Below are 20120 nucleotides of genomic sequence, written 5' to 3'. Positions count from 1 at the left end.
TACATTATTTAATAGTTTATAAAAATGACTATTAAATAATGTATAAATTAATACCTTAGTTAACATGAACACCATTGGTAAATGATTACCAGACACATTAGTTAACTGTTAATTAAGTTAGTGAACCTTATTGTAAAGTGTTACCAAACTTCTTGACTGCAGAGTAATTTACCTTATTCACGCGGTGGCCATTTTGAACACTTGGGTGAGAAATCTACCCTCTATATAGATTGGCATATATATAAAACTAGCTTTACTTCAACACATAAGTGAGGGCTTCACATAGACCTAACAGTTATCAAATTAGCTAGCAGAGAACAACAACCACAATGACTGCTTTAATTTAGCGGGGAAGTTAGTTAGCTAGCTTACTAGTTAGTAACAAGTATATTAGTAAGCTACTAGCTAGCTGCCTAGGCTAGGTTCTGGCTGATCTCTGGATGTGGTTCCGAGACTGAGGTTCTGGTAGCTAGTGACAATGGAGCAAGTATATTAAAATGTAAAAACATCCCTCTGAGCTTTATTTGTTTCAGATATGTTTTTCAGTGGGGAATCTGTGAAATGATAAATGTTTGTATGACGTATCTTTGTACGCAACAGTAGCACAGAGCTGGGCTGGACTTGCCCTTCCAGTTAGAGTTTCCCAAGATGTGTTCAAGATGGCCTCTGTGTGAATGAGGTCAATTGGACCACGAAGTGTGTGTCGGTTCCTGTCTATAACAGTGTGTCTAATGGATTTCAGGTGAGTGCATCACGGTCAGAGATTGAAGAGGTGGAGGAGAACGCCATGCAGAACCAGAGTGCAGAAGACTGTACTGAGGAGGGACTCTTTGACATGGTAAAAAGTAGAGTCAGACCGATATACTGGTTTGCCGATATCTTCTTCTGGGAGAAACCGTGAATACTTACATCTTTTTTTGGTTTCATCTTATCAAATCTTCTCTTCCCTTTGTCCTTTATTTGCCGAAACCCCCGCCCCCTCTCTCTTTTTGTCTCTCTGTCAGGACGAGGACGTTCCGGCAGATACAACCTCCAGGATCGGTGCGATGACCCACCCGGTGGCCGAGAGGCTGGACACTCTCATGGCCGTGCTGTTGGCCTACATCAAGGACGTCTGTCATGTCAACGGTGAGCACAAGACATGGACACACACAGACCTTTAGACCTAGTATTAAAAATCACAATCTGGATATGCTGTCCGAATAAGAAACAATCTGATCACACCCTCACATTTACATCTGGTGTAAATAGGGTCTTAAAGAGAGTCGTCCTCTTAAACAATCTGTCTTTTTCTGTGTCCTTCTTCTTTCCCTTCCTCTTCTCTCAGGTTGTCTGGATGTGGAAAGGACCAAGGAGCTGTACAGAGATTTGCTGAGCGTGTTCGACAAGCTCATCCTCCCCACACATGCGTCCTGTCACGTCCAGTACACACTCTTTTACCTCTGCAGCTTCAGACTGGTGAGCAGCACTTTTGCCTTTATTTGGTAAAGTAAAGTAGAGAGAGAGGATGACATGCGTACATTTAATAGTATTCAAATGGTCAGGTTGCAAGAAAACCTCCGAATTCCTTGACCACAGTCGCTACTCTCATCACCATCCTGGGTCTACTTAAGCTCTCTCCCTCTTCAGTCGTCTCCTGATCAGACTCCAGCTGATCATCTCCCCAGTTATTGACAGAATAATTCTGGCAGAACCGATAAGAGACGAGGAACAAGTTGAAGACGTGGTCATCACCCATCTTTTGGAGCTCTGATCTTCTGCAGATGTGTTCCTTGACTTTGAGGCTTTCATCGCGGCAGTATTTGGTTTTGGCCTTGGTAGGCAGGCTACAGGTGTTAAGGCCCTGGACGTCTGCTAACAAGGAACAGAGATGATACTAGGTAGTTCCTCAGTTTTCCTTGAGAGTCACTGTGTTCATCACCTCTTCATTAAAGTCTTCAGCATGTGGTGATCGCAAATCTGGCAAAACTCCCACTGAGGAGAGCAACTCCTGTTCACATTAAAACCAATGTTACAACTGACTGAAGTTTTCAGAATTTACGGGGGCGGACTTTTATGTTTTCTCATAAAAACATAACTGAATTAGAAGTCACCCATTTAAGTGCAAACCCTTGCCAACGCTGAACAATTCTTCAACTTGCAAAGCTTGCAGCCGCTGTTCCAGTTTCCTTTTCTTTACTGTTTGTCTTCCAGGATTGATTTTCTGACAAAATAGCAGGTGAATGCGATGCTGTTTAGCAGCCGACCTGGCAGTTCCAGATGTCAGACTTTCCCACCTGCACATGAACGCAGCATAATAGTTATGGCTAAAAAAAACGATAATCCTGTAATGGCGGCAATCCCAGATCCGGATCACCACCAAAATCTAATCAACTGATCCCTTGGCCAAAGGCTATCTGTCCACAAATTTCCGTCAAATCCCTCTGTAACTTTTTGAGATATCTTGCTAGAACAGTACTACCTCTTGGCCATAAACACATTGGAAATACACATCCACTAATACCCCCTACAACAGTAACCTTGATGAGGAGTGAACCCCCAAGTTGCCTCGGGTCTTTTCCCTCTGCATTTAAGCCAAAGGACTTTTCGTTGAATGTGAACTGTGTTTGCTCTCTCATTTAATCTACTGAATTTACCTCCTGCAAGATGAGTCATTTCTGAAGTCCTTCGTGTGTCTCTCTGTGCCTCTGTCCCAGGCCCTAGCAGAAGCCTTCCTGGATCACCTATGGAAGATCCTCCAGAGCCCGTCCCAGCCGGCCGTGCTCCGCCAGGCCGCCGCCGGATACCTGGGAAGCTTCCTGGCCCGCGCCAACTTCATACCCGTAGCGTGAGTTCTTTTACCGTAGATTTGACACATGTAATCCCACGGAATTACGCTGATACATCAGTTTAACCCATTGTCTGCTTGGCCTCACCTTTCTCGCCCTGCTTCTCTTTCTCTCTTTTCCCCTCCCTCCCTCCCTCCCTTCACCTTCCCTCCTCCAGGACGGTGCGAGCCTGCCTGGACCTGCTGCTGCCCTGGATCCATCGCTACATCGACAGCCAGGACAGCAGCGGCAGACAGGCCTGCTGTGACATCAACCTGCACGGGCCTTTCTACACCACCTGCCAGGCTGTCTTCTACACACTCATCTTCAGACACAGGGCCATCCTGGAGGGCAACATGAAGAAAGGTACAACTCTATATACTCTGCCTACTCTAACTTTTTGAGTCTCACAGAGCTCCATAAGCTCAGTGAGAGCCATATACGGAATCTAGTTTTCCTGCCTTCATCGACCAAAATAACACTCACAAAGCTGAGTCCAGAGTCTGACAGTCTTAATATCTTTGTGTGTGTGTGTGTGTCAGGTCTGGCATACCTACAGAGTCTGAACCTAGAGCGGGTGGTGATGTGCCAGCTCAACCCACTCAAAGTCTGCCTGCCGTCGGTCACCAACATGTTTGCCGCCATCACCAGGTATCTAGCCACCTGAAGCCTCTGACATATATCAGCAACCTCAGATACATGTACTTACTTATGTGTACCTTAGATAGAGAGCTAGATAGATAGATAGATAGATAGATAGATAGATAGATAGATAGAATTCAAATTGTAACGGCAGCAGGACACCACACAGACAAAACAAAGCACAAAGCCAGGTACATAATTAGGAGAATAAATACCAATGCAAAAATAAACTATGTATGTACAACATATACTGTATGTGCAAATGTAGCCTATATGTGTACAGTATGTTGTACAGTAGATGTGCAAAATCAATTAGAACATTTTATTTTATACTATAAGAATGAAATAGGTCTATTTTATCTTGGGCATTTTCTACTTCTGTAAAACCTTATGTTAGCCTCATTCCCTTGCCTTTAAGGCAGTGGCTCAGCAAAACACAATTTTGTGTTTGAATGCAAAATACAGTCATATTTAATAACAGTTTTGTGCCTACCTGATAATCTATAGTGGATGTGGATCTTTTTCTGTCCCAGGAAGTATCAGGTGGTGTTCTGCTACACCGTTATAGAGAGGAATAACCGGCACGTGTTGCCGGTGGTGCGCAGTTCCACGGGGGGAGACTGCGTCACCACCAACACCAACCCCCTGGACAGCTTCTTCCCCTTCGACCCCTACCTGCTCAAGAGGTATGATGTGTGTGTCAGTCATTAACTCAGGGTTTAGTGTTTTGATACGTGTATTAAAGCTGCAACGTGTAGCATTTTAACATCAAACAACAACAAATCATTACCACATTAATTTGAGACATTGGTGACCGTAAACAAGTAAGACCATCACCAAGAAGATTGTCAGCCTCTACCAGCCTCTACACCAGTAATTCTCAACCTTTTTCATATAAAAGACCCCTAATTTAGTCCACATAAGAGCCACAGACCTCTATTTGATGAGATTTTGTCTCTCGGACCCAAATCTGAGAATATATTTATCGTTGGATATGATTTTGTCCAGAATTCCATGACTATCTGTATTGTAGGTAGAGAGATAACAGTGAAACTATGATCAGAACAGTCATTCTTCTACATTCTCGAATTGTGTTAACTTCTTATAAATGAAATAATGGTGAAGTTGAACAATTCATCAATTTCCTGGGGACCCCCTTGAACCCCCTTAAGGACCCCTGGTGGTCCCCGGACCCCACGTTAAGAACCACTGCTCTACACTGCATTTCACATGGTGTGCCACTGGGTCAGATTCGGCGGGAAAACTGCTGGTTGCTTTATGGCACAAAACAAGAAGCGTTTTATTTTGCAGACGATACACCACTTTATTCCAGTTCCACTATTCCAACTACAGCGTTTCAACTTGACATTAGCTTACCCGGTCAGAATGTATATTGGCTGCTATCAGCAATGGGCACTTAACACCAAAGATTGCAAATAAAAAACGGGATTTCCCCTTGAAACAATCTTGAATGTAGGTGATTTGTAGTCCCTCGGTGTGAGTCGTGGTGTGTGTCTCTGCAGGTCTGGGCAGCTGATAGAGCCTCTGTACCAGGTGTGGGAGGAGCTAGCAGACACAGAGCTTCATACCACCAAAGCGGGCCAAAAGGTGAGACGTCTGGAGCTGAATAATTTAAATATCAAGGCATTTGATAAATCTCCTCCCTCTATGATTAGATTCGAGTCAGCATTTGATGTACAGAGAGTCCTGATCACTTGTTCCCTGGTTCTGATTGTTCATACCGTCTTTCCCAGGGTTTGGAGGAGGAGGAGGACGACTTCCTGCACGGGGAGACGCCCCAGACAGACGGGGTTGTGGGAATGACGCCCGGCTCTTACGACTCCAACCTCCGCAGCCCGAGCAGCGTGGGCTCGCCCCCCATCGCCTTTCAGAGACCTTTCTAATCCCTTATCACGGACTTATCCCCAACCAACACACACACCGCTGTCTTTAAGATGGACCTGCTGCTCTGTATTTTTCTGAAGCATCTGAGGACCAGGCATCCTTTCTGAAAAAAATCCTTTCCAGGATCATTCATTTGTGGCCGGACCTTTCCTTCACTCAGACCTTCTGCTATCTGGATGCCACAGACTCCTAACTCTAACCTGCAGTGTGACAATGGCTATGTTTACATATGCACAATAATGTGACTCCAATTAAGGCAATAGTGTGATTAAATCATTTACATGATTCTATCAAGTGACGCCTCCCCTAATATTCCGGTTAACATGTGACATTTGGTTATTATGAGGATTCAAATATAAATTACCAAAAACCAACAGAACAACATGAGCTACATGACTAAGTTGGTGATGTGTATCCATGTTGTGACTGGTCTCTAAAAATGTTACTGCAATTGCACTTTACCCTAAGAGCATAATGGCACTAACATAATCTGTGTGGTGTTTATATGGGTCCTTACTTTCTCGCATTATTGTCTTAATCGCATTACAATAAAAAAATTTTGTGTCCATGTAAACATGGTCAATGTAAACGCTCCACTGTAGGCAACAGCTTCACTGTCATAGCTTTTATCATGATCAGAGAGACTGGACAATACAACTTTTTATTTGAGAGGTTTATTATTCTCTTGGCTGTATGGGAGACAATATCCAACTTAAATTTCAACTCCTGAAATTGAGCTTGACATATTGTTGGATTGGGTGGTTGGTTTAACATATATATATATATATATATATTTTAATAACTGGTTATTTATGAAACTGCAGTAGTTACTACTATGAGAAAATAGGCTGTAATTAAGATACTCTTGATGGATCTTTACCTGTATCATTGGGTGCCACTGCAGCACAAACTCCTCCACAAGTCTCCTGGCTAAATGAGCACATCTCCAAACCGCTTTCACAGTGGGAAAAGCCAAACTCCTATTGTGAAAATGTCAAGATGGACCCTATCAATTGTTCTTGTTATGTTATATTCTGTTCAAAAACAGTGGACTATCATAATAACTGTAAAACATTTTCTGTGCTGACCTTGTATAGAGAGCTTTCAGGTGATGTACCGCACTCCCTGGCGGCCATATTGGAAGTCCTTAGTTCTCGAGCAACAATAGCTGTGAACAGCTGACTGTGTTTCTAAATGTACAACTTGTCCATCTCAACAGACTAGGCATGATTAATTTCTGTGCTGTTTTTGACTGGGAGCTGATCATTTCATGATTGATAAATCTGATTGTCTGGTAAGATAATGTCAGCTTTTAGCTAGCTAACCATAGTATCTGGGTAGCTAACCATGAGTGTCTTGTAAACACCAGTAGAAGCTAGTGTTCGCAGTGACATGTTAACATCAGTTACTTTGTTTAAGGGGCCTGCTGGCTAGTTAGCTAAGTTTGTTCAGCTTAACTAACTCCGTTTTGGAGTAGAGACTAGGGCTAAAGACAGTTTACTGTGTCACTAATACCTACATTTGGAAACAAATCTACTTTATCAGACCATTCACTTTTACTTAGAACATTACTGAGTTGACTAAACACACACCACAAAAGTCTTTTTCAGGTATCTCTCTTTTCCTAGCCTTGGTTGTTGTATATTAGGACAATATTTGCACAAAGCCAATATTCCACTGGACCTTCATGGTGGCACCAGACCTGGTTGCTGGGAGATTTGTGATGCAACTGCAAAGCCTCTATAAGGGTCAGCTTGACTTGATCTTGGTTTTTGACTCTGTCTTAACTAGACTTTGTTTTGGGTCGTCTTGGATGTGGCTGAGATGGTCTGGACCTTGGTTTAAACAGGCCTTTTGGTTGATTTTGTGTTCTGGGTAATGGTCTGAACAGGATTTCTGAGACCAGGAATAAGATGACTTCCGACCTAGTCTGAAAGAAGCTTGAGTAGCTAGTAATAATGCAGTATTTCTGCACTGTCTGAGAGTTACCATGTCATTTGTGTTTAATTTAATTCTGTGGTTTGTTCATGGGTCAATTATTCTAATTCCTTAACAGTTTGAAAGAGTACATGCTTGTGTTTTGGCAAGTTTTAATGGGCAGTAATTGTAACACATTATGGCATGTGTTACAATGGAGCAATAGTACACTTCATTAGTAGTAGCAGCGGTAGTAGTAAAAAGGTCAAAAACTGTACAGCTGAATAAACAAGACCCAGACTCCAGTCTTAGGTTATTCCTTTAATATAAAACAGTAACAGAAAGAAATTGAGGCCACACCAAAGATGCAATCTGGTTGAATTATAGGACATGTCAGTATTTTTTTTAACGCATTTGCAGTCAATATAAACAAAATAAATATTACACATTTAATCTATGCTTTTTAATGTATATCTCCCTAGTCTCCATGACTTCCGACACGTATCTCAAACCCAAGTTTACACAGTAGTAGCGATCGCGTCTCCCAAACCTAAAACATTCGACCCATTCCTGGACGCTGGAGACGGTAATAACATGAACCATGCAGTGATTTTCAGCAGCCGATGATGAATTTGAATGAACACTGCCGATGTCCAAATGCTCTTTAAACACTTCATTCCTTGCCTTCCATTATTTTGACTGAATGAGGAAACAATGAAAGTTAGCGAGATGGGGAAAAAGGGAAATAGAGACACTGTTGATGTCAGGTTTTTTTTTTTTTTTTTTTTTTTTTTTCTACTTCCAGTTTGAGAGTTCACACCCTCGGTGGCTAAGCGAAGAAGCGGCGATGTATGACGGAGGCGGGGGCTTTGATAGAGATGGCAGCATGTTAGTATGAAACAGAGATGAGCCAGTATTCACAGAGGAAAACCGCTGACCGGTTTAGAGGCAAACAAGTCGTCCTTCATAGACAAATCCATGGAGGAGTGACTAATTACTGTGTGTGTGTGTGTGTGTGTGTGTGGGGACAAAAGAGGTCAAGAAGGAAGCGCTAACAAGATTTACAACAGCATGTGTGTTTGTCTAGACGTGGGCATGCAGCTCCTCCACCGCCACCCCTGCAGTCCCGGTAACAGAAAACATCATTCCGGTACAAAATTCTCAAAAACAGGACTTGTTTTCAGTCAGAGCACTTCTTATCGGGACGTCTGTACATCTGATTAGTCAAAACGATGAGAGTCCTTGGCTCGTAGTCCAAAACACTTCTGAATTATTACACATGTATGTGGCAAAAGTGGCGATACCCTACACCGTCGTCCCTACCTTCCCTTGAATCCTTGAAAAACCGGAGATTGCCAGATGTTTCAATGGAAGACACTAATTTTGACGCGTGCGAGCAGACTTTGGCATGAAAACTTTGGCCGTCCTGTTTCTAGTTTCATTGCGAGGGATGTAAGGACGTGAGAGAAGGATGTACAGTAGGACGTAAGGGAAGGTTCAGGACACAGCCTCGGATGTGGACCGCGTCTCGTTGCTACAGTCTCTGCTGTAGGCTACGACCCAAACGGAGGCTAGATCTGCGCTACACTTTTGCTAGAAGCCCCGGACGTCTACACTCTTCCGACGCAGGAACGCGAACTCATCGAAAAACCGAGATGTCTTGTGGTTTGCAAAGCCGTTCCCCCCCCACACACACAAGCCTCGAATGACGCTGGAAGATCGTTTTTTTCGTTTTTGAAAGACACTGGATTTGAAGTTCTGAAAGTTTGATTTCGTTAAGTTTCGAGAACACGTATTGGGACGGCGTTCCGGTTTTGGTCTGTCGTCTAAGGGGGGGGGTTCGGAGTTGTAGGTTCGGCCAGTCGGTCAGCTGGACCCGGTTTTCGCCCCCCCCCCCCCCCCTGCCCAGGCTCTCCCGGTCTCCTCTGGATCTTCGTCCCACGTTGGCTACATATGGCGAGGGGTTACATCCGGGACCGCCGCTGCCGCCGCCGCCGCCTCCGAGTCGCTCAGTAATGCTGCAGGTCAAATACACTTTATTAGAATCTGCTTGAAACAACATATGGAATAAAAATAAACAAGGGACTGGAAGAAATAAAAAGTAATGTAATAAAGAATTGTTCCGATTATATTTTAAACGTGATAGAAAGTCTGTGGCTTGGTTATAGTAGAGTGTACATTATAGAGGAGACTAATAACAGGTAATGGGTTTCCAATGATGAGGTGATTTCTCTTTCCTCGAATCTCCTTCCACAACTCTTTTCTTGATTCATTGTCCTGTATTTCTATTCCAGTCAATTTCATTCTAGTGCCTTCCACTCTCTGCACCTGTGTCGTCAGTATTGAGGGCGCAGACTCCTTCCACCAGCTCTTTGGCCTCCACAGCCAGCTGGAAAGCCGTGTCAGGGAGGGGCGACGGGGTGTCCGGGCTCTCGGTGGCTGGAGACGACCTGTTGCTCCTGACGTACGGGACAGACACACAGGGACGGTGATTATAGCATGGGCCACACTGTAGGTAACTGACTTGAACTCTCAGCATGAGGTGTTTAGGATCGCTTACCCGTTTTCCCCTCCAAACAAGCTGGGAGTTGTTAGCACTTTGTGGACGTTCTGAGGAGAGAGACGGTGAGACGAATTACATGACGTTCTGTGATTCCCACAAAAACAATCAACAAGGGAGACAGGGAGGGAAGTCAAAGTCAGAATAGCTGGCAAGTTGATCAAAATCCACTGGACTAGTTGTAGACTTCAGTTCGAACTGCAGTTTGTTCCTTTGGCCACTAGGGGGCAGAGGAGCTCCATAACAGCACAAGACTGTTAGAGACAGATGGAAATGGTTGGAACCGGTCATGGTATTTTTGGTGGCCTTTGGTGCAAAATGTTGCATCTTCAGTCTCTTTTATGAGACTGTATGTAATAGTGTACAGTGGTTATGGTATGTGACAGTACATATACTGATAGTCATGTAGTCAACGGCTAGTATTCTATTGACAGGCCCCTTAATGGTCTAGGACCATTAAGTAATCAATGACTTTTATCGACTTCTATTGATGGCCAGTAGGAATTGCAACAACAGTTTAATTTAGCAAAAAAATAGATAAGAATAAAGCATTTTCTCAAAATGACATATTCCCTGTATGAGAAAAAGTTTATTTCAATGTAACTTGTAGATATACTGTATATACTGTATATATATCTATATTTTGTCATTTTCTATATCATGAAAAGATAGTTGTTGTTTTTTTTTTTACAAATTTATATGAATTCCTCTGTAAAATACCAAGTATTTAGTTATCTAACAGAATGAAACAGGAAAATACACTCTTGCTTTATCGACTGAGAAAAAAAGCATTCTGATATGCAAATGTGTGTATTTGTAAGAAATATTGGTAACACTTTACAATAAGGGTCACTACGTTAAGGGTTAGTTAATGATTAATAAGTTAACTAACAGTTAACTAATGTGTAATTTACTAATGATGTTCATGTTAACTAAGGTATTAATTTATACATTATTTAATAGTTTATAAAGATGACTATCAAATAATGTATAAATGAATACCTTAGTTAACATGAACACCATTAGTAAATGATTACCAGACACATTAGGTAACTGTTAATTAAGGGTTAGTTAATGCTTATTAAGCATTAACTAACCCTTAACTTAGTGTCCATATTGAACATAGAACATTTCATTCTGATGAGATGAAAGGACCAACGAAAGGACCAATTTTGACCCAGCATTTGTTGGAGATAGGCGTTTATCACATCCCATAACCTCAGCACTTTTACGAGTGAAGGCGTTCTCTGAACCGGTGCGTGTGGAGGTCTTACCTGTGCAAAGCCCAGCAGTTTCTTGTTGGAGATCTCCAGGTGTTTCCTGCTCAGCTCCGACTTCCTCAGCTGGCAGTCGATGGCCGTCAGCCTCTTGTTCAGCTCCAGCACCTCCTCCTGGGAAACAGCCACACACACACACACACATCTAATCAATTCTGTGTGCGAGTGTGTGCACAATACACACACTTGACCACGTTGTTTAAAGTATTGTTTTAATTGAAGGAGCTGACTAAAGAAATAGTTGCCTGATCGTTAATGGATTTCAAAGAGAGAGTTCAAGCAAAGAAATGCACTTTAGCTGCTGATCATGGTGGAAAAACTGGATTACCACTGCACACATATAACAAACTTACATTTTCATTGCAACAGCATGAGGACCCTTATCAGCATCATGCTGCAGCAATATACATCACATCATCACATCAACATCATACAGTTTTTGAAAGAGAGAACTGAATGAATGAATCTGTATTGCTTTTTCCACATTATCTTGTCTTCTAAAATGAATGCAATCATATAAAATAAGTTTCAATCTGGTCTTTTTCAAAGGTCTATACATGTATTTGAACACTGTTGTGGTGCCAAAGAAACCCCCCAAAGATTCCAGGACGTAAAATAACAGAAAAATGAAATACAGTTGTCGACTGAGAGTCCCATCAGCTAAGAGGAGGAGCCCTAATCAAATCCTAATCATCAAGTCCTGTTTGGTTGCTACTAGGTGGGTTTACGCATCTGCCATCCATCTAAATGGCCACCTGTTGCAGCAGCCCTCACATTTTCCTGGCATTTTTCTATTATTACCGCGCTTAAGAGGAGAGCCGAGGGATTTACCACCTGAGGTGAAAAGAGGACTGAAATCTAAACCCTACCTTTCATCTATCGCCATGGGTACAAGGAGGTTGCTGGTGAAAAAGCTGAATAGCTCTCTGCCTGAGTCAAGAGACAGAGGGAATACTGGAAACGCAGCTTGATGTGTTTCACCGAGACGTGGCTCCCAACGAATACGCCTGATATAAACACAGTCAAACACGTCTCTGCATACAAATGTGTGTATACTCGCGGTGGCTTTGTACTCTTCATTTATTTACACTGGATGCCAGTGAGGGCGCATGAAGATTAAGGAGGAAACCTTAACCTAGGGGAACTGGAAGGAGCGGTGACAGAAACTCAGAATATCAACTGGCGCGAAAAAGCGGCAAAGGGAATCTGAGGATTTAGAAGTTTAGAAGTTTAGAAGAAGAATTGGTCATAAAAGTACAGGTGCGAATCTTTTTTGGCTAGTCAAACAGTGAAAGTGGCTGGTGAATTTTGGGATATGTCCTCTTTCTCTCCACTAGTTGCAGTCAAGTAAAGCAAAAATTCCGCAGAGACACGCCTGAAAAAAAATCCGATTCTGTATCCCGGTGCGTACTGACCTTGGTGGCCTCCAGGCCTCGCGGTTGCCTCTTGCCGGCCAGCTGGTTCTTCAGGTCCCTGATCTCGGCCTCCAGCAGCTGGATGACTTCCTCGTAGTCCTGCTCGGCGCTGCTGCCCTGCCGCTGCACCGCCTCGGCCTCGGCCACCTGCAGGCGACTCTTCAGACGGTTGTTCTCCTCCACGGTCAGACAGGCTTTCTGGTGACCCGACAGGACATGCCGGGGTCAGTAAACGTCTTTTCAGAGGCCCCGTAACTGCTGTTTTCATTAGGGTTAGGGCTGATTTTATTGAGATGCAGAGAGACCGAGGAGGAGAAACTCTGCTGACCAGTGGACAGCCAATCTCGGAACCCATCGTCTATCGGTCTGACGACGATTAGACTCTGGGGGCGACCGCCAATATTTCAGGGTTTCCGATGTAGCCAGCGGACACCCGGGCCAAGACTCTTCCGTACACCGGTCATTGTTTACAGTCCGATTAGCAACTTGAGATGCGAGAATGGAGTTGGACGTCTCATATGCAGATATCTGTTTATAGAGATTAGCCGAAATGTCATCTGGACCTAAAACACCTACAAAAAGTATCGATGTTTGTGTATTGTGCTCAACTCCGACTCCATTCTCGCGTCTCAAGTTGCTAATCGGACTGTAAACAATGACCGGCGCACGGAAGAGGAAGTCTTGACCCGGATGTCCGCTGGCTACACCGGAAACCCCCGAAATATTGGCCGTCGCCCCCAGAGTCTAATCGTCATCAGACCGATAGACGATGGGTTCAGAGATTGGTGGACAGCCAACTCCGCAGGTAAAGCTCGGAATGAAAGATGCTAGATCAGGTGTTAAGGAAATTTCCACTGTGAACAAGTGTTGGTATGAGGGATATCCTTGGCTAACAGGCATTCTCACGACTAACAGATTGTATTGCTGACTATTCCTTCTGATGGGAAACTGTAACGTTAGCAGTTGGTCTGCCTAAGGGTTTTGTGATCTGAAGAATTTGGACTGGGCGACTGACTTTTTATGAAATTGTTGCCAGTAAAAATGGAAAAGTGAAAGTAAGTGAAAGTGAAAGGAAAAACAAAATAAAATAGTAACCAAATAGTGACTAGTGACAAAAAACAAGCCCTAGTGGCAAATTTTTAGTGACTAGTACATTTTAGGTAATACATTTAACGAAAAAAAACCCCAAACAAACTCTGATTCTACAAATGCTACTTATTCCTATTAGATGCTTAGCTGATGAAGACTGATGTTGGTTTCACTGCTGTTGACAAAATGCTCTTATTGTAAGTCCCTTTGGACAAAAGCATCTGCTAAATGATGTAATGTCATGTAATGTAATGCCATTGACCAAAGCTTTTACACAGGCTGCCTATCAACAAGTTCATAGATGCTGCAGAAAGCAAACTGGGACCAAACTGAGATGCATTGATCCGTCTCATTGATGCAATGGACCGGTTTAAATAAATGCATCGTGTTGTTTTAAGAAATCTTGTAAGCTGTTACTTTACTGCTTCATTTTCCAGTGAAGACAGGGAAGTAGAGATAAGTGGCGAGCATATGTAAAATCTCATGGGGCGGTGGGTTGGTTTTCCTCCTATCCTCCTCCAAATTGTTGGAGTCACCAGCCGCCACTGATCCAGGTCCAGGCAACAACTGTGAGTTTAAATATAAAACGCCTCTATTTGGAGGGCAAAGAGATTAAAAAAACAACACCCACGCATTTCAGCTTACGCCGCCCTCAGGGTGTATTTTCCGCATAGGTAGTTTTTTTTTTTTTAGAATCTCTGTTTGTGGGGTTGGTGGGGATTTCGCCTGGGTTTGGAATATGAGAGCTGTGTGGGTTTGTTATGGAAACACTGTGCATATTTATCATAAGGTATATGAACATGTAGCGGCCTCCCTCACCTCGGAGGTCTTCTGCAGCTCCTCCTCCAGGTTTTTCTTGCTGTGCTCCGTGTCTTTCAGCATCACCTGCCACAGAGAGGGAGCAGATGAAGACTGGGAGGGTTTTACAACTTGTGTCAATCAAGGCAGCAAACGCACTGTTTCTGTCAGTAAACCAGTGGTGGAGGAAGTACTCAGATCTTTTACTTAAGTAAAAGTAGAAATACCACAGTATAAAAATACTCTGTTACAAGTAAAAGTCCTGCATTCAAAACGTTACTTAAGTAAAAGTACAAAAGTATTAGCATCAAAATGTACTTAAAGCAACAAAAGTAAAAGTACTCATTATGCAGAATGGCCCATTTCAGAATAATACAGTATATATTATATTATTGAATTATAATTATTGATGCATTAATGTGTAAGCATCACTTTAATGTTGCAGCTGGAAAAGGTAGGGCTGATTTCCACTACTTTATATACTGCTGGGTAGCTTACAGTAATCTATAATAATACATCACAATTTATTAGTTGATTATATTTTGTATTAATAATCTGAATCTGCAAAGTAACTAGTAACTTAAGTTATCAAATAAAGGTAGTGGAGTAGAAAGTACAATATTTCCCTCTGAAATGTAGTGGAGTAGAAGTATAAAGTAGCATCAAATGGAAATACTCAAGTAAAGTACAAGTACCTCAAAATTGCACTTAAGTACAGTATTCAGGTAAATGTACTTAGTTACTTTCCACCACTGCAGTAAACCATAGTGGAACTGTCAATTCACAAGTAGTTTCTAATACGAATGGGACGATATATCGAAATTCAATATATCGCGATACAAAAATGTGGGTCAGAAGAATGAATCGCGATATTAGCTCCATTTTATTCTGCTGTAGTAATCACAAATGAGACGGCTTGACCATCACAATTTCACAAACTCTCCATTGAAATTCTATTATTGTCACTTTTTTGAAATTGTTGTTTACATTTTAGCAAGACAACGCCATCGCTAGAAAGATTTGTGGCTCAGAAATAAACAGAATTCTGCACAGTCACACTTTGTTGGCACTGAACTTTTATTTATCACATCGTATCATGGTTGTATTGAATCGTGAAGCCCACATTGCGTATTGAATCGTATTGTGAGATAAGCATATCGTCCCGTCCCTAGTCATGTAAGCGGGGGGCGGGGGGGGGGGGGGGGGGGGGCGGTTGCACCTGACCCCGTGTCTGTGTTTGTGTCTGTACATTACAGGACAACACTAATGAGATTACATTTATGCTGTGTGTGTGCTCACCTTGAGCTGCTTCATCTGGGTCTGCAGCTGCTTCACCTCCGTCTGAAACTGCTCCATCTCTTCACTGCTGTAGCTGCACTCCGATTCATATGTCTGCGGATACACACACACAACACACACACACACACACACACACACACAGACCAAAGAGTTAGTTGCGACGGTTTTAATGTTAGCCATGTGTGTATCTGTATGTGTGTGTTCTTTTCTTTGTGTGCCATTAAATCTATTAAACAGCCAGAGAGCCAATCAGGAGTGTGTTAACAGTAAGTGAGGGTGTGTGTGAGTGGTTATTATTCCAGTCTCACACACACACACACACACACACAGATTCCACCTGTTTAGAATTGTTTTATTTCATCTCTGAAGGAGTGCCGGCATGTGAGAGGTTGTGGGAGTTCCTTACAGGAGAGTGGAAGGCGGACGTGTCCATCAAGCTGGCCGCTTCGTGATAGGAGAACATGAACGGGCCCGTCGCTAAGCCCGCCTCCTCCAGGTTCTCCTGGAAGATGTTGCGGGTGGCCTCCACGAAGTCTGGAAATACACAAACAAGCACCGATAATACCTAGATTATACTAGGGAAATACTAGGGAAGATAGTTTCCATGACCACTTTTATGTTCTCAATTTCTCAAGAAAATGGAAATGTGTCTCAGTATCAGTGGTGCTAAACAGAATGTTAGTGTTCTCAATAAGCTCTCAATGAGAAACCTTAACTGCATTATTGATTTCTGTCATTAATTCCTTCATACGTAAATAAAAAGATCCCAAGTCTACTACTGTTCCGGTAACACTTTACAATAAGGGTCACTAAGTTAAAGAGTTAATTAATGCTTAATAAGGGTTAGTTAATGCTTAATAAGCATTAACTTACCTTAATTAACAGTTAACTAATGTGTAATTTACTAATGGTGTTCATGTTAACTAAAGTATTAATTTATACATTATTTAATAGTTTATAAAAATGACTATTAAATAATGTATAAATTAATACCTTAGTTAACATGAACACCATTAGTATATGATTACCAGACACATTAGTTAACTGTTGATTAAGTTAATTAACTTAGTGACCCTTATTGTAAAGTGTTACCACTGTTCCATTTTCATTCAGCTTCCCTGCACCATGGAAATCTTTTTTTTTTTGTTATTATTATTTGATTTCTTGGTGGATTTTCTGTAACAGCACGTAAGCAGTGTTGATTGAAAACATTTTCAACTTTACTTGCAGCAGTAGTGTTAAATCACATAGGACTGTATAATTAATTAAGACCTTGGCAAGAGTTTTGGAAACAATGACAAGACGATCAGAGACAAAAAGCAGTTGTGACTATACTACTTGAAGCCAAAAGTCAGTACAAGATAAAGTGTTTATGATAACGTACTGAAGTATCATTTTAGTACCATTTACTTGAGTATTTTCATTAGGCTTGGGCGATATCCAGAGGGTCTTTTTTATTTTTTGTATTATTATTTTCGTTTTTGTTTCCTCTATTTTTTTTTAAGTATATTTATTGATTTCCAGAGGGTCAGACAATTAAGGATGAACAAGCATGATAAAAAATATGTACCCTCTTTTCCTAGTTGTTATTATTAACAGCCTAGATACAAGCTGATTTTGGGGAAGGAAACACACTTGAATTAAAAAGACAAATTTTTCACTTCAAGTATGATTATTTTAGGATATTTTATTTTTTTCACCATCCTACCAATTTTCCTTTCCTTTTTTTTTGGGGGGGGGGGGTATATTTGATATCGTGGGAAATACTGCAATGTTCATGAAATATATTCGATAATATTGAATATCGGCCACATTTATACTTTTACTATTTTTATCCACAACATTTGTTTTACCCCTCCGGTAACACTTTACAATAAGGGTAACTAAGTTAAGGGTTAACAGTTAACTAATGTGTCTGGTAATCATTTACTAATGGTGTTCATGTTAACTAAGGTATTAATTTATACATTATTTAATAGTCATCGTTATAAACTATTAAATATGTATAAATTAATACCTTAGTTAACATGAACACCGTTAGTAAATTACACATGTGTTAACTGTTAATTAAGGGTTAGTTAATGCTTATTAAGCATTAATTAACCCTTATTAAGCATTAACTAAGCCTTAACTTAGTGACCCTTATTGTAAAGTGTTACCACACCTCTAGTTGTAAATGAAAATGTGAAGATGAAGGTTTTGCATAAGCATGTGACATACAGTCATGAAAATGCTGTACTCTCAAAGCCTGCCTGGCTACAAGCAGACACAGTGAGGGCTTACAGTGACACAGTGTGACACAGTGCACAAGTGACACAACAAGGAGCTCACACACAGCGCTCACACACAGCTCCGGCCTGACAGCATTTCAAGCCACATCTTTCACCTTGGTGTTGACACAACTGGAAGTGTGTATGGTTGGTGTGTGTGTGTGTGTGTGTGTGTGTGTGTGTGTGTGTCTGTGTGGGCCTCACCTCCATAGGCCACAGTGCCTTGTGGGTCTGTGGTCAGACTCTGTTTCAGCTTCCTCCTCTTCTCCTCTGTGACGTCCAAACCGAGGAAGGACAAAGCCTGGGAGAGAGAGAGAGAGAGAGAGAGAGAGAGAGAGAGAGAGAATGAAATCACATTCAAATAAACTAGATTCGGTCTATATAGCACTGTGAGCTAACTTAAAAGCTTTTCAGCAGAGTGTGCAGATTAAGTTGAATCGGTGTTTGTAGAAGCATTATTCATGAAACACAGTATGGTAAGGATATGTGCGTGAATTATAGGCATTATGCATATTTGTAATATTTACAGATACCAGTTTGTGGCTAACTGCAGACTAGACAGAATCACTGGGGTATCGTTTTCTAGATTCAGCATATCCTCTTTATGGCTGTTTAATCTCTGTAATTCTGTGAAAGCACACTGGTAATGATTATAAACATATTACATTATAATACTTGGCTTATAGGCTTAATAGCATACTTTTACTGTGCTATCACTGCCTAATGAGTCTTTATGGGGATGTGTTTTATTTGATGTTTTATGATGTTTGGGATATTTCAAATTAATTTTATTATTATGCATAATTAATTATGCATTGGATTTTATAATATAAACATGAAAAAAGTGGTGTGTAAAATCTTGGCAGAGGCATAAGCAGATCTTTCGTCTCTTTCCAGCTCTAGCTCAGCTTTCCTATTTTTTGCAATGGAAAAGGAAGCATTTTTTTAGCATTAAATAATTCATGTTGCATCCCATTACAAAGAATTCAATGTGCAATATTGGACTATTTCAAAAAACAAAAAAAACAAAAAAAACAACAACAGCAGCAACAACATTTTGTTCCACTTATAACACTATTCTTACTTACATTCTCATTTTCTTTCCCGCAAAAATGTGGTTCTTTTTAGTTTATTACACAGGTACGGAAGAGGATTAGGGCCACATGTGAAAAAAATATTTGAGTTCTGACTTGAATCTCAGAATTCTGACTTTAAAGTCAGAACTCAGAATTCTGACTTGAATCTCAGAATTCTGACTTGAATCTCAGAATCCCAGAATTCTGACTTGAATCTCAGAATTCTAACTTGAATCTCAGAATTCTAACTTGAATCTCAGAATTCTAACTTGAATCTCAGAATTCTGACTTGAATCTCAGAATCTCAGAATTCTGACTTGAATCTCAGAATTCTGACTTGAATCTTAGAATTCTAACTTGAATCTCAGAATTCTAACTTGAATCTCAGAATTCTGACTTGAATCTCAGAATCTCAGAATTCTGACTTGAATCTCAGAATCTCAGAATTCTGACTTGAATCTCAGAATTCTGACTTGAATCTTAGAATTCTAACTTGAATCTCAGAATTCTAACTTGAATCTCAGAATTCTGACTTGAATCTCAGAATCTCAGAATTCTGACTTTAAACTCAGAGCTCAAATGTTTCACATGTGGTACACAGGGTATCTGCAGGTTTCAGAAAGCCAAATTTAAGACTTTTTAAGACCCTTTTAATGCCACCAAGAAATAGATTTAAGACCAATTTAACCAGCAAAATAAAGAAACAAAAATCTGTCAAAATCAGCACTGACGGACACCTCAACTCAGTTGGTTCCTTGCACCAGTTACAAGCTTTGTAGAACGGCTGACCTTTATACAGTTTGCATGGTACAACAGCATGGTACAACAGCCAATCCCTATCATAGCCATCTGTTGTCTAAGCCTTGAACAGCGTTTGACATACAGTAGCATGTATAAACCCCCGGCCACTCTTTCTCTCTCCCCGCTATTGATCAGACTGAGGAAAGCATTGTACTGTGTTCAACATCCCCTCATTCATTTCTCTCTCCATTCTCCTTTCTTTTCGCTTTTTTTTGTCTTTTGTGATATTTCTTCACCCGTTACAGTACCTCTCGACGCTAAAAA

General features: G+C 41.3%; 2 protein-coding genes across 2 annotated transcripts; one reads left to right on the top strand and one right to left on the bottom strand.

The window, feature by feature from the left end:
- Positions 1–742: 742 nt before the first annotated feature.
- On the top strand, positions 743–8699 carry LOC139659536 (RNA polymerase I-specific transcription initiation factor RRN3-like; the record flags this gene model as incomplete). Its single annotated transcript, XM_071537840.1, has 9 exons — positions 743–838; positions 1005–1128; positions 1328–1458; positions 2697–2827; positions 2986–3173; positions 3350–3458; positions 3983–4135; positions 4973–5057; positions 5204–8699. Coding segments are annotated over 9 exons (1167 nt in total), but the record flags the coding sequence as incomplete, so codon positions are not given.
- A 479-nt stretch (positions 8700–9178) lies between these two features.
- Positions 9179–18280, bottom strand: LOC139659537 (syntaxin-binding protein 4-like; the record flags this gene model as incomplete). The annotated part of the gene is made up of 9 exons (XM_071537841.1): positions 9179–9289; positions 9600–9730; positions 9832–9881; positions 11106–11222; positions 12524–12721; positions 14432–14497; positions 15710–15802; positions 16116–16243; positions 18184–18280. Coding segments are annotated over 9 exons (951 nt in total), but the record flags the coding sequence as incomplete, so codon positions are not given.
- Positions 18281–20120: the final 1840 nt, after the last annotated feature.

This window comes from Centroberyx affinis, unplaced genomic scaffold (genome assembly GCF_046629955.1).
Source record: "Centroberyx affinis isolate AG114_WGS23_722 - 3 ecotype Tasmania unplaced genomic scaffold, CSIRO-AGI_Caff_v1 ptg003133l_1, whole genome shotgun sequence".
Classification (NCBI taxonomy): Eukaryota; Metazoa; Chordata; class Actinopteri; order Beryciformes; family Berycidae; genus Centroberyx; species Centroberyx affinis.
Note: the sequence above shows the minus strand (reverse complement) of the source record. Positions and strands in the feature narration are given on the sequence as shown.